The 18,398-nt window shown below is 39.9% G+C and overlaps 1 protein-coding gene across 2 annotated transcripts; it reads right to left on the bottom strand.

Moving 5' to 3' along the window:
* Positions 1–643: 643 nt before the first annotated feature.
* Positions 644–17,019, bottom strand: ldlrap1a (low density lipoprotein receptor adaptor protein 1a). Of its 2 annotated transcripts, XM_084919748.1 has the most exons (10): positions 16,858–17,019; positions 9,046–9,188; positions 8,418–8,530; positions 7,903–8,017; positions 5,098–5,170; positions 4,820–4,915; positions 3,441–3,571; positions 3,180–3,214; positions 2,829–2,860; positions 644–1,543 (listed from the first exon to the last, which is right to left on the bottom strand). In XM_084919748.1, exons 1-10 carry the CDS (start codon positions 16,940–16,942, stop codon positions 1,497–1,499), a joined length of 870 nt encoding a protein of 289 aa, XP_084775874.1. In that variant the 5' UTR covers positions 16,943–17,019; the 3' UTR covers positions 644–1,496. The 2 variants fall into 2 exon arrangements, with proteins under 2 accessions (XP_084775874.1, XP_084775873.1); XM_084919747.1 differs by lacking the exon at positions 2,829–2,860.
* Positions 17,020–18,398: the final 1,379 nt, after the last annotated feature.

The following is an 18,398-nucleotide window of genomic DNA, read 5'->3' as shown; positions in this document are numbered from 1 at the left end:
ACTAGTACGGATACTTTTAACCTGTAAAGGCAGCTTATGTAGGGGAGAGCAGTGTGTCAAAATGTGATGAATCATCGTCAGTATGCAAATTCTAAAAAACTTCTGATGACCACTAAATCACTTTGATTTTTACTTTCCACAGTAATTAGTTAATACAACAAAACACACATCTTTTGCTTAAATGGCTATGGATCAAATAGACGTGACAGTCAACACAAAAAGGTTCAGACAGCTCCTCAAATGAGAGCAGATATTCCTTATGTGGTCATGTCTGCATTTGACCACAGAAGCCCCACCCACCTTCTCTTCAAACCTCTTGTTTATGATGAGTAGCCAATGGAAAGACAGTGGGCTTAAAAAGGGGAAAGGACTATCCAAAGGTGTCTAAGCTGAGGAGCTGAACCAGCATGAGAAAAATAAAGAGTCTAACCTGTGAAGTGCAGCAATAACAATATGGAAATGTTCAATATGGAAATCTTTCAAAGTCAAATTCATGTCTTTCTCACGTGTTCTGGTAAAAAATAACTAAATAAATAAAGATATCTATATCAATATTATATATGTTTTCCATTTCTTCTTCTGCATTTTTACAAATGATTCTAACTAGTGTAATCTTAAACAGACCAAAACACGGCTATAAAAATGATATATTCATGATTATATTTTATTTCTATACAACACTGGAATATTTCCAGCAAAATGAAATGGCCACAATAGACTGTGAACATACCTGGGCTTCATTCAGCACTGTTACACTGCTGCACTGAAACAGCAAAGCTTATATCGTGTTGTAAATGAGTCGCTGGGAGATTTCATATAAATACAAGTGCAACAAGATTATAAACATTAAACAACTGTAATTTTTTGCAACCAAAGCAGATTTCACTTAGAGAATAGCTGATTGTCCTGCTGTTATTAAGGCCCGGTGTTACTGTCTGTATATCAGTCAGAATATATACTTACTTCATTCATAAAAAAATAATTATTCAACTATAAATTAGAACTAAACACATACAAAAAAAACACTGATTAGGGAGAAACAAGAAAACAAAAGTAAACAAAGGAGAACAAGTGCTGACAGAAGAACATAAGTTAGTAGTAACGCTGTGCAGTGTAATATGGGAGGAGATGGGGTAACATTAAAGGCTGTTATTGCTTTGGTGCACAGGGGCAGCGGCCTGTGCTGTTTCCACAAAGAAAGAGGAAGAACTGCTCATGTGAAGAGTACAACAAGGTGGAGAGGGCAAACTTCATCTCAGAGCTCACAACACTTCATTCCCTTGCAGATGTACAGTAAACTCATCTTAAATACACACTGATATCTGGTTAATTCATAGGAAGACACCACCACCCCTCCCCCTCTTAGTCGTTGACTCTCTCACAGCAGTGCAGCAGTGGTCAGAAGCCCAAGAAGTCATCCTCAAATGGGCTGACAGTGTTGGGAGTGTTTCCATTGGTGCCATCCCAGTCTGGTTCAATGAGCCAATCTTGGGGGGTCACCCCAATGTCCAGGACCTGGGGGTTAGTACGTGACACTGCCAGTCTGAGGGAAAGAGAAACAACCGTCAATGGTCAACAACAGCTCCCATTTAAAAGAATGCAAGCAAGCAGAAATTCTTCTACTTTGGTGTGAACCAATCCCATGAAAAGACCAAAACCAGTAATGTACAGGTCTGTTTCTTAATACTCAAATAAAGAGCTTTAAAAAAAAACAAAAAAAACAAAACAGCAGCTAAATAATGTCCTAAAACAGCTTTGCGGTGTGATTTTTGGTTACAAAAGACAAAATAATCCTGAACAAATCCACTAAAACATTTGGAAACAGCTCAATTCATCACTGCTTTTGGTCTCTTTAAAATGGGACCAATGAGTTCAGCACAGCCCTGATTGTTGACAGAGTTGCGCTGAATATGGTCTCAACCAAGCAAAAACAAAACCTCTGCCTGGAAACTGGAATTAGATTGAACAGAGCTGGGATTAAAATTGAACTCTGATATTTCCATATTGAGGCAGAAAAAGAAGGAAATTCCCTTCAACCTCCATCAGAATGAAGTCAAATAAAATAGAAGAAACAAGAAGGCATCAGCAGCTCATGTAAACAGTAACGGGCAGTATGATGAGAACTAGCCGTCATTCTGTTTCCTACTCTTATCCTCTCGACCCTCAGGGCTTAATAGCAAGTAGAGCTGCTTCGACTCCCAGCATTCAGTTTTCTGCTGATTTTAATTCACTGCAGCTCAGCCTCTCAGACTCGTTTATGTAACTACACCCTCAGTCTGCTCCGTTATGTCTGAAACATCCCTTTCTCTCTCTCAATGTCTGCAGAGTCTGGGTAGAGGTCAGTGGGATTACTTCACATTCACTTCATTTGAACTGCGGGATAAACGGTGTTGATCCGTAAATGAGTTCAAGTGACCCACTGCTCCACTTTCAGACACGGGAACTGCTCGACAAAAGCCCCGCTGTGTGGAGTGGAGTCGCACCATCCCCACCGCTTCAGCCAAAACACACACTACACATCACAGAGGAGGGTTATCAGACAGACACAGTCATGTTTGTGGTGATGATGAAATGGGTTGAGATAATAACATTTTTCATTTTGACTGAAATTCAATACATCGAATCAAACACAAAACCCATCGACAACAAAGGCATCTGACAGGAAATAAAAGACGGAGGAGGTCATGTTACCCCGAGCGACTCGCGTCTCTGACCTGTAATCTGGGTTTTCGGGTTTGGAGGTGATTGAATGAAATGGACTGATGTCAGGTTAGTAACTGGGACTACCACTCTATGTAAGGCTTGTGATAACAATTTCTCAACTTTACCTGGAAATGAACCATAGCTATCCAGAGCACAGCTGGAGACACAAACACACAGCAGATTGAGGACAGTTTAAAGTTCAGCTATGAAATCATTTCTCACCAACTGTCAAACCTCTGTTCTCTGACGATATAAAAATATAAATGAAGGGATAATCTCAGAGGGTTTGCGGTCTGCAGTACACTGAAATCACCAGTAAGTGGCGACATAGAGCCAAGCAGTACAAGTAGGAACTACAGTACAGAGGTAGAGGCAGATTTTGTGTTTTGGGGATGTTTTATTGGGAACAGGGATCAAAGAAAATCACCTAGGATTAATTTCAGATTATTTTAAGACTTTAGAATCAAATATCTCACCTGGAGAAGGCTTCATCCAAACCATCTTCTATTTCCTGCAAGAAAAGTCCTTAACATTAACTCAGGGAAAAGCATAGTGTGTGTGGTGCTGGCACAAACAAGGGAAATTTAAAGCAAATCTTTCCAAAAGCTGGAGATCCAAACTGAGTCGGGAAAAATCCAGCTCTCAAACTGAGGGTGGTCAACATCGGAATATGAAAGAACGGTCATTTGTAAGTGATTCACAGTCAACACAGACACAAAGCGAGAGGACGGACTCACCCAGGCAGGATTGTTGTTGGACTCGGAGGTCTGTCTGTGGTTATCCAGCTGATCCTCTCCAATGTTTCCATTGGTCTCCACTGCCACATTCACACTCTTCTCCAAGTCCAACAACATATCTGTAGCCACATCTAATAGAAAAGAGATGGAATGACAACTGATTGGTGTTATAATAACAGATCAGAGCAAGACACAGTGCAGCATCCACACCAGGATGAAGTGACAGAGGGGGCAGTTAAAAATGATGATGGGGCAGATCATCGTGCCATGTCTGTTTCTGCATCTCTGTGGCAATATAATGTTAAAGCATGCAAAGGTTTTCCATGTCCTTTTATGTCTATAGTCATGAATAAATTGGTTTCACAGTTAGTTAGATTTTAGTTGAAATTGGTTACAATAAATTGTTTCACAAACTGTGCTGCATTGAGCCGTGTAATATCTGTGAAAGGCTAAATGCCAACGTCACAAACCTCCAGTTTCAAAAGCAAGAATTACATTCTCACAGGAACAGAGAGGCCAGACGTCTATTAAGCCTGTGTGTCTGCGGGAATATAACTCTTTGACCATGGGACTACAGGTGTAAAATAATTATTTTAACCAGTGAGGGCTGACGAATAAAAGCCTGAAGCACCACATACCCTCTACTGTGAAAAACAAAAAAGGCAGATGTGCCATGGAGGTTTATTTCCCAGCTGATCACGTTCTGTGAACAGTACGTAGAACTAAAGCTGAAAACTTTAGGCCACACAACATGGCTTGTGCTCACAAACTGGACCAATCACCTGTATGTGCTGCCTGAAAGTACAAACACGGGGCCAAAGCCCCTCGTAAAGTTTGTTGTGAGCATAGAGGGTGTTTCTTTAACACCCACAATGAAATTCTGTGGGAAATTTAAGAATTTTACACACTGGATAAAATGATGAGCACCACATGTCAGTGAGATTATAAAAAACGACCAGAGGCCTGTGCTACAAAGCAGAATTTTGTCTTATCTAGGAAACTGGGTTATCTGGACATCGCTATGGTAACTTATGCTGCAAACCTACCCTGCTCTCACATTAGAGATCAACAAGTATGAAATCACCTACTAAACAATCAAACTTCAGAAAATAGTGGATCCCTCAGACCTCTGTGTACGAACAGTAGGAGGGTCTAAAGTTTTAATACTGCCTGAGGTCTGTTTCCCACATGAGCATCAGTAATAAATATAAATTACTAGATGAAATTTTATGCTTTCATTTTGCAGCCAAAAAAGATAAAGAAAACAACTTTGCCAAGTACCTTTTTTGGTTTTTGACACCATTTGTGAATGACTACATAACACAAATGACCTCATGTGGCTACAGCTCCTTTATGCTTTGCATCTTGTTTTTTTTTACCTGTCCCTTTCAAACTCCCAAAGCTGTTCGATCTCTCTGAATGAGAACTGCTGCTAGCCTCTCCAGCGGACCCAGACTTTGCTCTCTTCCCTTTCTCTAAAAAACAGATAAGAGGAAACACAACACAAGCAGGTCAGGACCTGTTTACAGCACATATCAACATATTTGGTGAAACAAGGACAAACACAGACAGTCTCCTGATAAAACAACCCCTCCACAGACGGTGCCTATATGCGTGTCATTTCCAGGACTTGAATGGAGAAGTGTGTGATGCCTACCTTCTTTGGACACCTGCCAGAGCTCGAAAGCTACTGTGAAGGCCTGGGCTACTGTTAGCGCCACAGCCTGAGCCTGGAGGACAGGAGAAAAAGACACAAACAGAGGATGACAAACAGAGCACTAACTTAAAGAACTCTGCTTCTCTGACTGCTGTTGACCGTCCAAGAAAACTTTGCATGACCATCAAGATAGAAAATGTAGTTTACAACACTAAATGCTTTATCTCAGGTAACAAAGTTATATTTATAACATGGACAGCTGTAAAAATGGTTATAAAATGTTGCCATTCAACAGCAATGCTTTATATTTATATGACTGAAAGATGTGAGTACAAAAAAGGATAGCTCTTGATCTCTGTCCACAGTCCGTCGTCACTGTCACATAAAAGAAAAAAGGTCACTTTGGGGCTTTAAGTCAAATAATTAATTATTATTTGAATGAATTACAGACTTTCAGCTTAAATTCAAGGGGTTTAACTGCATGACAATCAACTGTCCAATTACTTTTAAGCCTCTGGAAATGGGGGACTGAATAAAAATGGCTGCAACTGCTGAGCCGTTAATGGAAACTTTTATTAAACCCCTGAAAAGGTGACAGTCTGCACTTCAATCACACTTTACTTCAATCATATTTTGATTATTTCTTTTAAAAATCAAACAATGTATAGAGGAAAAACTACAAAAATGTGTCTTTGTTCAGCACATTATTAACCTCATAAGCTCGCTTTCACTTTCATTTCCCTGCTTTAGTTGGTTTTTTAAAGCGGTCCTCGTATACTTCTCTTTATTATTATCTTTTTTAGTTTAAGACCAGCAGTTTTTTTTCCAACTTTATGCCATTGTCATGTCATTTTTTTTAAAAAAGGTATTATTTTGAACTATGAGTCCTGAAGCACTCCTCTCATTGAGTAGAGGACACAGAGAGGTCATCCCAAATCTCTTCAGAACCCCACTGATAGATAGAGGAGCACATATTAAGGAAGCAGAGTATTCTCATGTTATCCTGGGAGAAAAAAAGAGCGGAGTGAGGAAGCAAGTAAGATGAGAGGAAAAGTGCCCTTCTGTTTTCAACACCAAGGAAAAGACAGGAAGACGACAGGAGCTTAACTTCTAGGATTTCCTCTTCGGGATGAAGAGGAAGAGCTATGGTGACAGCAAGACACTTGAGAGAGCCAGTTACAGGACGAATGATGGCTGAATGTGGGTCATTACATCATCAGGAAGGTAATGATCCCCCACAGCCACAGAGGAAGATATGCTAAATATTTGAGTTATTGAGAAACTTTGAATTTAAACTGAAAAGTTAAAAAGTTTGGACACACCTTCTCATTTAATGTCTTTTCTTAATTTTTACTACTTTCTCCATTTTAGATGCAAACTGAAGACATCAAATATATGAAGCCACATATATGGTATCATGTAACAAAGAAAAAAATATATAAATAACTTTAAACATGTCTTTTATTTTAGAGTCCTCGAAGCAGCCACCCTTCGCTTTGTTGACGGTGCAAACCCTTGGCCTTCTCTCAGTGAGCTTCATGATGTAGTCACCTGAAATGGTTTTCACCTCACAGGTGTGCCATGTCAGGGTTCATCTGTGGAATTTCTTGCCTTCTTTATGGGGTTGGGAACCAATCAGCTAAGTAAAGAGAAGTGACAGTCCATCATTACTTTAAGCACTGAAGGTCAGTCAGCCTGGAATATTGCTAAAACTTTCAATGTGTGCAGTCGCAAAAATCATCAACCAAGCACGACAGTGAAACTGGTTCACATGATGACCGCCCAGCCCAGAATAAATTCATCTGAGTCACCAGCCTCAGAAATCACAAGTTAACAGCCACTCAGATTAGGGCCCAGATAAATGCCACATAAAGTTCCAGCAGCAGACACATCTATACATCAACTGCTCAGAGAAGACTGCACGAATCAGGCCTTTGTGTTCAAATAGCTGCTAAGAAACCATGACTAAGGAAAAGCAACAAGCAGAGGAGATTTGTTTGGTCCAAGAAACACAAGGAGTGGACATTAGACCAGTGGAAATCTGTGCTTTTGTCTGATGAGTCCAAATTTGAGATCTTTGGTTCCACCTGCAGTGTCTTTGTGCAACATAGAAAAGGTGAATGGATGGTCTCTACATGCATGGTTCCCACCATGTGAAGCATGGAGGAGGAGGTGTGATGGTGTGGGGGTGCTTTGCTGCTGACAGTGTTGTGAGATTTATTCAAAATTGAAGGCACACTGAAGCAGCATGGCTACCACAGCATCCATGCTATCCCATCCAGTTTGTGCTGAGTTGGACCACCACTTATCTTTCAACAGGACAATGACCCCAAACACACCTCCAGGCTGAGTAAGGTCTATTTAACCAAGAAGGAGAGTGATGGAGTGCTGCACCAGATGGCCTCCACGGTCACCTGACCTAAACCCAGTCGAGATGGTTTGGGATGAGATGGAGCGCAGAGTGATGGCAAAAGGGCCAACAAGTGCTCAGCATCTCTGGGAAATCCTTCAAGACTGTTGGAAAACCATTTCAGATGACTCCCTCATGAAGCTCATGGAGAGAATGCCAAGAGTGTGCAAAGCAGTAATCAAAGCAAAGGGGGTATTTTGAGGAATCTAAAATATTAAACATGTTTTGAGTTATTTCACACTTTGTTTACAAAATAATTCCATATGTGTTCATTCATAGTTTTGATGCCTTCAGTGAGAGTCTACAATGTAAATAGTCATGAAAATAAAGAAAAGCCATTAAATGAGAAGGTGTGTCCAGACCTTTGACTCGTGGTGTACGTGCTCTAAACTCACCACTTTCCTCTTTGAGCAGAGGTAGGCGTTGCACTCCAGGGTTCCATTCAGGGTGTTTTGTGCGATATAAGCAAAGACTTTATCGTGTAGTTTATCCACCGTGCAGTAGGATATCCTGCAGACCAGAGACAACAGGTTAGACAAACAGCGTACAGAGATCCAATGCTTTTTTTTTTGACAGCACAAATATGCTCAAACTTTCCGGAAGCAAGAATGAGATTTACACAGAAAGACTAAAAAACAGTTGAAGACGGATTGACCTGCCGTGTTAGTATGTTTTTTGTCAAAGATTAATACAATGTTGATTTTTTTTAAAAATGCGTAAACACTGGCAACCCCTCAGCCTCCTAGTACACACCCCTGTACTGGACCTTTAGGTCACGGTACTGACACTGGAACTCGTCTGAGACTTTCATATGTGACTTTTTGGTTTCAATGACACCCACCAGGGAGAATCTATTTCAAATTACTTAAGTAATGAAATAAAATTACAAAACCAGTCGTTCTACACATACCTGTATATGGACACGTTTTCCAGGAGTTTATTTGTTGAGCTGTCATGTAGGACAATTCCCTGAGGAGAAACCTTAAGAGTGACCTTCTGAGGTTTCTTCCCACTGGCTTTAGCCTGTCATGGGGAAAATAACGCAGCGGAAACTGATGATTGTTTTATGACCGAAATGCAAAACGTCCGCACACTGCTTACATGGACTACTCAGCTCTTCTACAATGTCTATTTCTGGTGGTACGCTAGAGACAACATTGTACATTATTAATCACCAGACACTTTCAAAAAACCCTGCATTTACTATTTATCAGGATTTAGTGTGAGGATGTATGGAAACAGGCACAGTAAGATACAGAGAGTAGCTTTAAACTAAATTTGATCCAGAGTTTATAAACATGCAGATGGTGGTGAGGACATGATGAAAGTCTTAATGTCAGTATGTTTGTGAAATTTAAGAGAGCTTAACAATTTTAGATGTTCTATTTTAAGAAAAAAATAATGATAATAATTAAAGCGGTAGTCTTAAAAGCCACTGGATTGTTTTTCTTACACTGCTGTTGTTGATTTTGGCAGGAAATCAAAGCAGAGCAGTCAAAAGTGGAGATAATGTAAACTGTGAATGAGCGATCTCTGACCGTGGCAACAATCCTCTTTACAGCAGCTGCTGACAGCTCCTCTCCTTTGGGTTGGTCCACCAGTGTCATGCCAAGATGTCGAAGGTTAAAGGTCATGCCCTCTAAGATGGTCTCCCGCGTGTCTGTCCAGTTCTCTGGGAGCTCTGCGGAGAAGAGCGGGAGCGGCCGATACTCTGATCAACTGTAACGACGTTCTTGTCAAACATCAAGCGTTGCAAACATCAAATATTTATCTGCTTTTTCCCAGGGTTCATGTTCCAAAATAAATAAGGCTCGTGCAACATTCAAAGACTTTGAGAAAAACACAAATCAGAAGAAATGTAAACAGTCTGTGTTGAACTTAGAGTTGGCCCACTTCATGTGCTCCCTCGCTGAAGAGGAAAGGCAAAACAGGGTATCTAGGTCAGAGGTGCTGAGGCGTAAAGTAAATATTTCATCTTCCAAATAGCTTATAGGGCTCGACAATAAAAAACATGAAGAGTTTGGAGCAAGTTGTACATGCACTGTGACACGCTGTGATAAGAGGAAAGTGTGGTAACATCAGCGATCTCTCCAACAGCATGAATCATGTGTCGTTCTCAAAGTGCATTACTGTCTCCATTTTTAAAATTTCTCTGAAAAAGACTGTTTAAAGTGTAACTACTGAAGGAACAGCTTCTACCTCTGTGTGATTTCTTATCAGGTTTTGTGTGGCGCTGGCCGACCCTGAACCTGTAATACTGTTTGCACTTTCATCAGAGAAGAAAAAAAAAAGGGGGGGGGGGGTGAAGGAAGGGGGAAAAAACTCAATCCACCATTATTACCTAGAATTTCACCCTCCTAGCATTTCCCTCCTCTGGGATGTAGTACATACCACACACTCATGCTGGTACATGTTCACACACATACATTTTGAATGCAGACTACACAAACTGGACCAAGAGATCTTAAGATCTTAAAGTCTTAGAAGGAAACTCAATGTGATTTTCCTTATTTTCTGTCACATGTACACTGTTATAAAAACAGGTGTTCATATTAACACAGCCAAAGCACGTGTGAAAGCGTCAGATATCATCATCATCGTTATCATCAGGCCGTTATTTATAGTAACAATATCGGCTACAAAATAATCAAACATAAAGTGTTTAAGTACAGGGACTGCAGAGCGTCATCAGCTGGAGTTTATGTTAACAGTGCCAAGAGATCCAAAGTTGGGAAAGCAGAATCACGCCTGAGACAAAAGGCACTGGTGGGCACCATGGTGATAAGTAGAGTGAACTTGGGTTAACTAGTTCCCACTTCAGACCCACGTCAACAAAGCAAAACTCAAGGAGGAACATCACCGACTCTAGGAAGACATCCTAGCAGGTGTAGAGGAAGAGGAAATTGGCAGAACACTGGGGCTCTGGCAACGAGGAGCATGAACAAGATGGGAGGTATCCTGCAGTACAGGATCACCTGGGGAAACATCATGCATGCAGACTTAAAGTGGGTCCTGTTCCTGGTGCAGGCAGTGCATGAAGTTTGGTGAAAGAGTGAGACACCCTCCTGCACCCTTTGCTCTGGAAGAGGCTCTTTGGAACATCTTCTCAGCAGCTGCCCAAAGGCTCTGGGGGATAGCCATACCAAGGTGCTGAAGGCAGAGGCAGGTAGCCTCAGTCATCAATACCAGCAAACACCATCAAGTCAAGTCGATTTGTGTAAGCAACTAAAGCTGTCAGGGCACACTGTCAAAATATCACTTAATCATCACCTCTGAGGCCTCAAAACAGCTGGAACACAGGCTAGAGGACGTTCCAAGAGCAGACAGAAGACACTGTTTGTTTATTTTACCTTGTGCTTTTGTTTTCTTATTTTTCTTCGTATTCATTGTTCTATAATGTATTTTATTATATTGTTAAGTGAAAGTTTGAAAGGCGCTTTCAAATAAAAATTGGTTATTATTACTTTTCAGCATGCCTACTCTGTAACGTTTCTGACGCGGTTGGTTGTTATAAGAGTGGCCAAGAGGAGGCCTATTCAATCTATGTGTAAAGCAGCTGATCATATGAAGAACGCTCCCAATCTTTTACATCACACAGAGCTGTGTAGAAAGAAAAACTGAGCTTGTACAAACGCTGACCCTATTTAACGTGAGCGTCCATCACTGTCAGAAAACAATAATATACAAAAGCATAATAGGCCACCTGGAAATAGCTGAAAACAAATTTAATTTTCATAACAAATAAGTTCAGCTTCTCTTTTGGTAAACATTTCATGTTTCGCTCATTTTATGAGAGAAGTGGAATCAGGGAGTCTTTGAAACCTATGATGAAATGTAACCAGGTCAAAAAGTCTACAACACACTGATTACTGAGAAAATCCTTTCTCTGTATCCACGACTGCCTCCTGTAAATGTGTTACATTAAGGAATAAATTATAGTGAGTGGAAAATGTAACAAATGTAATGCTAGTAACTGCAGATATTAATGTTTTCTATTTTAGACATCTTGGACATCAAAACATTTAATTTACACAAAGAAGAAATGGATACTTTTAGTGGTTCACTGACACAGGTTTCAGTGCATGTTTTCCACTGACAGTGTTGGAGAGCTAATATTGAGCTTGTAATAAAGAACCTGTTCTGGTTTTCAGTTTGTTTCACCAGCAGCAGAGACTGTATCAGGCACCAATCAGCCCAAGAATGCAGAAGGCTTTGAGGATAAAAGGTCAGCAACCGTTATACGTCAAAGGAAACAGCTGTGTGCACGAGTCAACTGAGAACAAGAAAAACCAGGTGACCTGCTACTAACATCACACCCGTATGTGGCAAATAATCACTTACTGGTTTCTCACTGTAGTATTGGGGGAAGTGTCTTGGTATAATGTGAGAACGATAAGAATAAGAGGAGAAAAAAATTGGAAGACAGAGCCTCAGTTTTCAGCTCTATAGATATCCATTACATCCAACACTGATGGATGAGTAGCCATTTGATTTGTCAGAGTGCAAAATAACTCTTAGTTGTAAACTGTGACAACAATGGTGCTGATCCAGAAAGGTCCAACTGACAGGCAATTTGCATCCTGGCTGATTTGTGTGTCTACAACAAACACTGGATCACTGGGGAAACCACCGACTGTGGTCCTACAACTCTGGATTCCTCCAGTGCCAAATTATCTTTTACTCAGCCTCTGCTGCCTTTTCACTTTCCTCCCTCCTTCACTGATCTACGCCTGCACGCCTCTCAAATTATTATGCACAGAGTCCCAAATTCACCCGAGTTTATGTTTGGGATTCTAATGATGTGGGGAAAACATAAACACATTAGTGAGAGTGTGTCCATCTGGAAGTCTCTGCAGATGCAAAGTCGAGTAAATTAGAGGCAGAATGCATCTGAAATGTTTATCAGTGAAAGACCTGATGTGCCAAGCAAGGTCTTTAAACCTAGACAAACCTGTTAAACCTGTTACATTGGCCAGTTCCTAAACCAGTTACACACATTTGGCTCAAATAGTCACACATTGTTTCTCCCATAATAGGGCAGCTATGGAGAAGCATGTTCATTTGATTTTATTTTGAGAGGATCACATTGTAAAAATCAGAAAGAGACGCTTCCTGTATACAACAGCAGCCGTCTGCTCTTCATACAGCAGCTAAGTGGTCACAAGCAGGATTATGATAACATATATAAATACATATTCGCTTCCCACTGTTATGATAGGTTGTACACATTTCTTGTGTTTTATTGTGAAACTTTTTATGATTTTTACCTATGAAAAGTGCGACATAATTATTTTAATTTAAGTACTTATATTATACAGAGAGTTTCAATCCTGAGGGTGCTGTGGAGTAGAAGTGGTTCTTGTGTATAAACTCACAGTGAAGGCCAACCTTCTGATTGGTGGGCTACGCTCACATTAACAAACAGGGTTGCCTTCATCTGAAGAGTGTATGAAGCAGGCTTAGCCACATAGCAAGGCTTTCTTTGCATTAGCTTTGCTCAACAAAACCTAAACCCTCTATGAGAGGTAACAGGCATCACAGCGGTGGCTATCAACCTTCTCTGTGGTTCGTTAAACTTTTTTTGACAAAATGGACCAATCAGGTTCTGTCCACTTCAGTCAAGTGGAACATGAATAAAAAAATAAAAAAAAAATTAAAAGTCAACTACTGCCTGTAAAGCTGTCATATGTTAAACCTGACTTTAAACAAGATTCTGAAAAACTGCATTCAGGTGAGATAATGTCCCAAGAAGATGTCACTTCAAACAGAAGTGTTAGACTGGCTCAACATCCATTGTTGCTTATGTCTCAAACACAGTTCTGCAGTGGTCAGGTTGGCAGACTGTCATCACGAAAATTCATACACAGGAAAATATGCAATACCATTTTGAAATAAATGGGGAAAACTGTGATAAATTGATGAGACATATTTTCTAATTAAAATTTTACATTAAAAAAGTAGTATAATACAAAAAACATCATCAAAGAGAGCATTTTTAAATTGTCTAACTATTGCAAAATAATACAGTATCATTACTTTTAGGTAAATGTGTATGACAAATATTTTAAGATTGTCAGGTAGCTTAAAACAACAACAACAACAACAAAACAACAACATTACTTTCAGGCTGTAGTGTTGTGCTTCTGCTGACGTTCCCATATGTTCGTTGCAGGTTAAATAGAATTGGTACAGTAGGTTGCTACTGTTTTCCATCTAGTTGATGACAGACTTTTTTCAGCTTCATTTTGAGACTTTAAGAGAAACATAACTCTTTTTAGAGACCATTAAATTGTTTTATCCTGTTAAAATAACACAGTCTAGTAACATTAGTCACAGGGAGGACTGATGACGCTGGCTGTGCAGCTCTAGCATTAATGTTACTGTTTTATTACTAGCCATAGCCGCTAGCCACTACCTTAATGATAACAACATAACAGTTAAACAGCTAACGGGTAAAGTTTAGCCATTAAATATAGATATAGTAGAATAAAATATAATAAAATTTAAATAATTACATAAATGTGGTGCAGAACCTGCCATAGCAGTTTGGGATTTCATGGAAGACAGACAGTAACATTGTAAAGGAAAAAGGAGCCATGGATTTTTAAATGCAAGCATCACCGCTAAAAGAAATGCAGCACAACTGATCAGCGCTGTTGCATTCACATCAAATGCCACATGCTGAATCTCCAACTTCAGCCTCATGGCGTTCCGGATGATTTTAATACAAGTCATATTTATTCAACAAAAAGTCCATTACAGCCAGTTTAGAGCAACCACAGAAATACAGCTGCAGAGAAAACCAGTCAGAGCTAAAGAGTGGCACCTGTTGGAGAGGATCCTGGAAAAAGGGCTCTTCAACACAAACAAATAAACTTTGGGGGTCCCCTTAACACTGTTGGCATAGGCCGTCTAAGCCAGGGCAAAAGAACAGAGAAGATGAAGTCTTAGCTAGATAAGCTGACTGTATTTCTCTTAACACAAACTTATGGTGAGAAAACAGAATATGCAAAGAGGCATACAAGTGACGTGACATAGGTGGATCACAACTTTTCTATACAGGGTTCATCTAAATGAATCATCCGATTACAAAAAGCTTTTTTTTTTAAAGTAATGGACACAGAAACCTAAAATTTTAAAATACATGGCTGAATATAAAGTTTTACATACGACACTTACAATGTTCGGCAAGCACTTAAGGTGCGCCCCCCAGATGCATGGCACATGTCCAGATGATAGTCAAGCTGTCTGGAGTCACTGCAGCCACTGCTGTTGTTACTCTACCTACTGGCATCCATGGGAAACTCACGAATCCGCTCTTTCTAACAGCATGCCTTTCAATCGGCACTCTGAAATCTGATCATTCTTTTTGATACACCCTGTACTAAAGGCAAGCGAGTACCAATGACAGAGAAGGTTACTGGTGATTGACATATGACAGGTTAACAAATATAATAGAGTACCTAAAAAACAAAAATCAACAGCGAGAACGCAATGCATGCTGAGTTAATCGATTCCTCTATTGACACCCTTTTAGCCTATAGAATAATAATTAAAAAAACAAAAACAAAAACAAAAAAACATCACGGCAGCAGCCGAACTACCAGTATCCTAAAACCAACTGGTGAAGTCACAGTAACTATGACCATCTTTTTATGTACAGTTTGTAATACAGTCTCATTAATGGAAATGATGCCTGGGTCCTCAGGTGCTTGAGCCCTGTACTGCATTCACCTGACCCAAAGTAATCCCTACCCCGAGTACATGGAAATGTAGGACGATTCTGACGAAGGCAACGTCAGACCTAAAAATCCAGCATGAATGATATGGGTCAGTGCTGGTGAAGAATGCGTGCCCTGCAGCCAGGTAATCTATGACCACACTTCAATACTCTACTTCTACGACAAGTGGGTCAGTAGCCACATTTACAGGAAGCCGTTAATTCCACGAACAATCAGAATAGCCCACTTCCAGTCGGAACGGCTGCCACAGACATACAAACAACTCAGGCAGAAGAAACTCGCACTGTGGAAAGTGTCTGCCAGATGTAATACAGCCAGATATCACCTCTCCACTGACAGCTGGGAAGATGTAAGATTAACATCTCAGCCTCATCCATTAATGCGGTAATGTGCAGGCATAATATGGAAGTGTCCATCTCAAATTTCTGCAGCGTTGCCTTTTCCCTGGTGAGCAACTAAGGTTACACACAACAATGCAGTGTGTTTATGTTATCCACCCTGTCACTCTCTAATGTCTCTGCAGATGTGACAGTAGCCTTTCTGGAATTTAAAAAGAAAAAAGGAAAACAAAAGAGCAGCAGTATGACTTGAAGCCAACAGGGGCAGTGCACAGACTCGCCCCGCAGCATTCCTGGCTTGTCCTCTTGGTTACAGGCTGTGGACTTTTCATGCTTTGGAAGCCACACGGTCATTCCCCCCACCCCACAACTTCACAGGCAGGATCAAGTGAGATTTAGCTTACAAAGTGGCCCTTGAGTCCTACAATGGGTGCCAATGCCTTCTTAAAGGACCTTTATGTTAATGCTGCTGCTTGTGACTGCTCCTGCCCTGGCAAAGTGCTCTTCAGCAACATACAATGGGGGAAATATAAATATAATAAGATCTCGTGCTGACGATGACCTCTGAACTTCCTCTGGCAGGGTTGGCGGAAAGAGGGAGGTGGGATTATCAAGAAATCCAAAAATACCTTTTTAGTTAGCGAAACACAAAGCAAAAGAAGTAGTTGGTGTAATTCCCACCTGAGTAAAAGACCGTGAGAAACACACAAAAGTCAGTCTTGAAACACGTGAATAATCCACGAGAAATGGCACAAATTAGAAATAAAACTTCTAATTAGTTTTGTTGTTGTGGTTCATTTTAAAATAACTTGAATTCCCGGAAAATTCCTGCACCATGATAAACCGCATTGCAAACAGTTACTCAGCCTCCGCAGGAAGAAACCGCTGTATGTTTCCCCAGAACAGAAACACTAAGCGGGAGAAACTATTTACCTTTACCCTCCTTTGACAAACTAAAAGAGACGTAACTGCTCAAGCTAAAGAAAAAAAAGAGATGTCAAACTCCTTCTTTACCACCCGCTGTGACAGCCGACAGCACAATACGTCGTTTGTGAAACAAAAACCAAAGTTTGGTCAAGTTAGCCTATAAATGTCTTAATTAATCACTATTTGTCACAGAAAAAAAGGTAAATTGGGTACAGGCAAAGTAAACTCCGGCTAGGCGGAATTTTAAATTTGTTGCTAACGGTAAAAAGAAGAAGAAGGTATTACCTTTTATTTTTATGTTTTTTTTAATTTTCCTTTAGCTAATTTAACGAGTATTTCTTACTTCTGTGTTTGCTGGCAGTCCACGACTGTTTCGCCATACTTGGGCTCCGGATAATAGCTCTTCCAGCAGACTTGAGGGCATCCATGTCGGTGTGTTAAAGTGCAGACAGTCGGTGAAGTTCCACGAAGTGTTCCAGGAGAAATGTTGACCGGACTGCTGATGGGGAGAGAGGATGGACCTGTGGTGCCTTCCAGTGCAGTCAGAAATCCCGGTGTTGTGCCAAAAAGTCATCGCCTGCCAAAAACTTTCCGTGTGTTTCTTATGTGTAATATTTTTCCTACAAAGGGGTTATATATAAAATTAAAATTACCTGTTTTTCAAGTATCTTCATAACTCTGTGTTATTGTACTTACATTATAACCAATCCGGTCCTTTTTGTGCACTTAAAATATGTTTACACAACTATTGTTATATTTGTTGCAATTTCTGCTGTCCTCTTAGGCCAAAAAATATTTTTAATGTCAACGAGGTTTTTTTTTAACTGGATAAGTCCGGCTTCTACCTTGTTACAGGAATGTTGATTGTGGCTCAAGATGACTTGATATCATTCACGAGGGATACATTTCACACGTTTCACATATTATAGACACAAAAACTTATATATAGCAATTTAAATACGAGCAATCATTTTTTGCACAACACTGACTTTACTAGCCGAACAGAGGAGTGGTGCTGCATTTGAGTTACATAGGACATTACGTGGTATCTGAAAGGATGCTAAATAAATTAATTAAAAAAGAAGAGACGATTCATATGGAAGAGCCACATAAATATGACCAAAAAAAAAAAGAAGCTCCCAATCAACAAAGTTACTCTTGAGTAACTCACTCGCTATATAAAAGATAGAAGCAGTGATCAGAACCTCAACTATAGCTTTCAGGACACAATTTTAAAGAATGCTCTTACAGTATAAACCCAGAATTGGCAGACTGCCCGTTTAACAACTTGGTTAGCAAAATGCATTTATAAACTGTACAGGCACAAAAGACAGGCATGTCTGCTAATCAGTGCTAAATAACAGACAAGTAAATCTCTAGAATTTCATTCACTAAAACTGAAGCAATTACAGATTTCATTCTTGACATATCTTAAGATGATGATAAGATGATAAGAAGAAGTAGTTTGTGTTTTTTTTTCTTTCCTATTTCTGTTTTCGTTGTTCCTATTTCCGCTGTGTTTTGTGTGCTTTTTCAGCGTTTTTCTTATTGCTGGTGTTTTCTTAAATTGCAGTCCGTTTGGCCTCTCAGGGCCACCGTAAGAAGTGTAACCTTAACATCGTCTGTTTTCTCTGCAGGATAAAGAAATGTTGCTCTAGTAATGAAATCTCTCAGCACAACTCTTAAAAATATATATGCCCTTATAAATTGATTGTAAGTGTATACATTGTATTGTGTGCAATGGATACAGAGTGTATATCCTTTGTATCCATTATTATTTCCATTTATTAAAAAAACAAAACCCAAAACAAATCTATGTAGTAGATGGTGGAGAAAAGGAACATTTCCATCATTAATTAAAAAAAAAAATTACCTAATTACTTT

This window comes from Perissodus microlepis, chromosome 22 (genome assembly GCF_051167445.1).
Source record: "Perissodus microlepis isolate ML-2025 ecotype Zambia chromosome 22, ASM5116744v1, whole genome shotgun sequence".
Taxonomy (NCBI): domain Eukaryota; kingdom Metazoa; phylum Chordata; class Actinopteri; order Cichliformes; family Cichlidae; genus Perissodus; species Perissodus microlepis.
The sequence above is the reverse complement of the archived record's forward strand: the minus strand, read 5'-3'. Positions and strand labels throughout refer to the sequence as shown.

What these genes read in the sequence shown, in the direction of transcription:
- ldlrap1a (XM_084919747.1), bottom strand. Translation starts at nt 16,942, where the DNA reads ATGGATGCCCTCAAGTCTGCTGGAAGAGCTATTATCCGGAGCCCAAGT. An exon ending in GACTGCCAGCAAACACAGAA is followed by an intron (nt 9,189 to 16,857) that starts GTAAGAAATACT and finishes TCTTCTCCGCAG; the next exon opens with AGCTCCCAGAGAACTGGACA. An exon ending in TTGGATGAAGCCTTCTCCAG is followed by an intron (nt 1,544 to 3,179) that starts GTGAGATATTTG and finishes TCTTTCCCTCAG; the next exon opens with ACTGGCAGTGTCACGTACTA.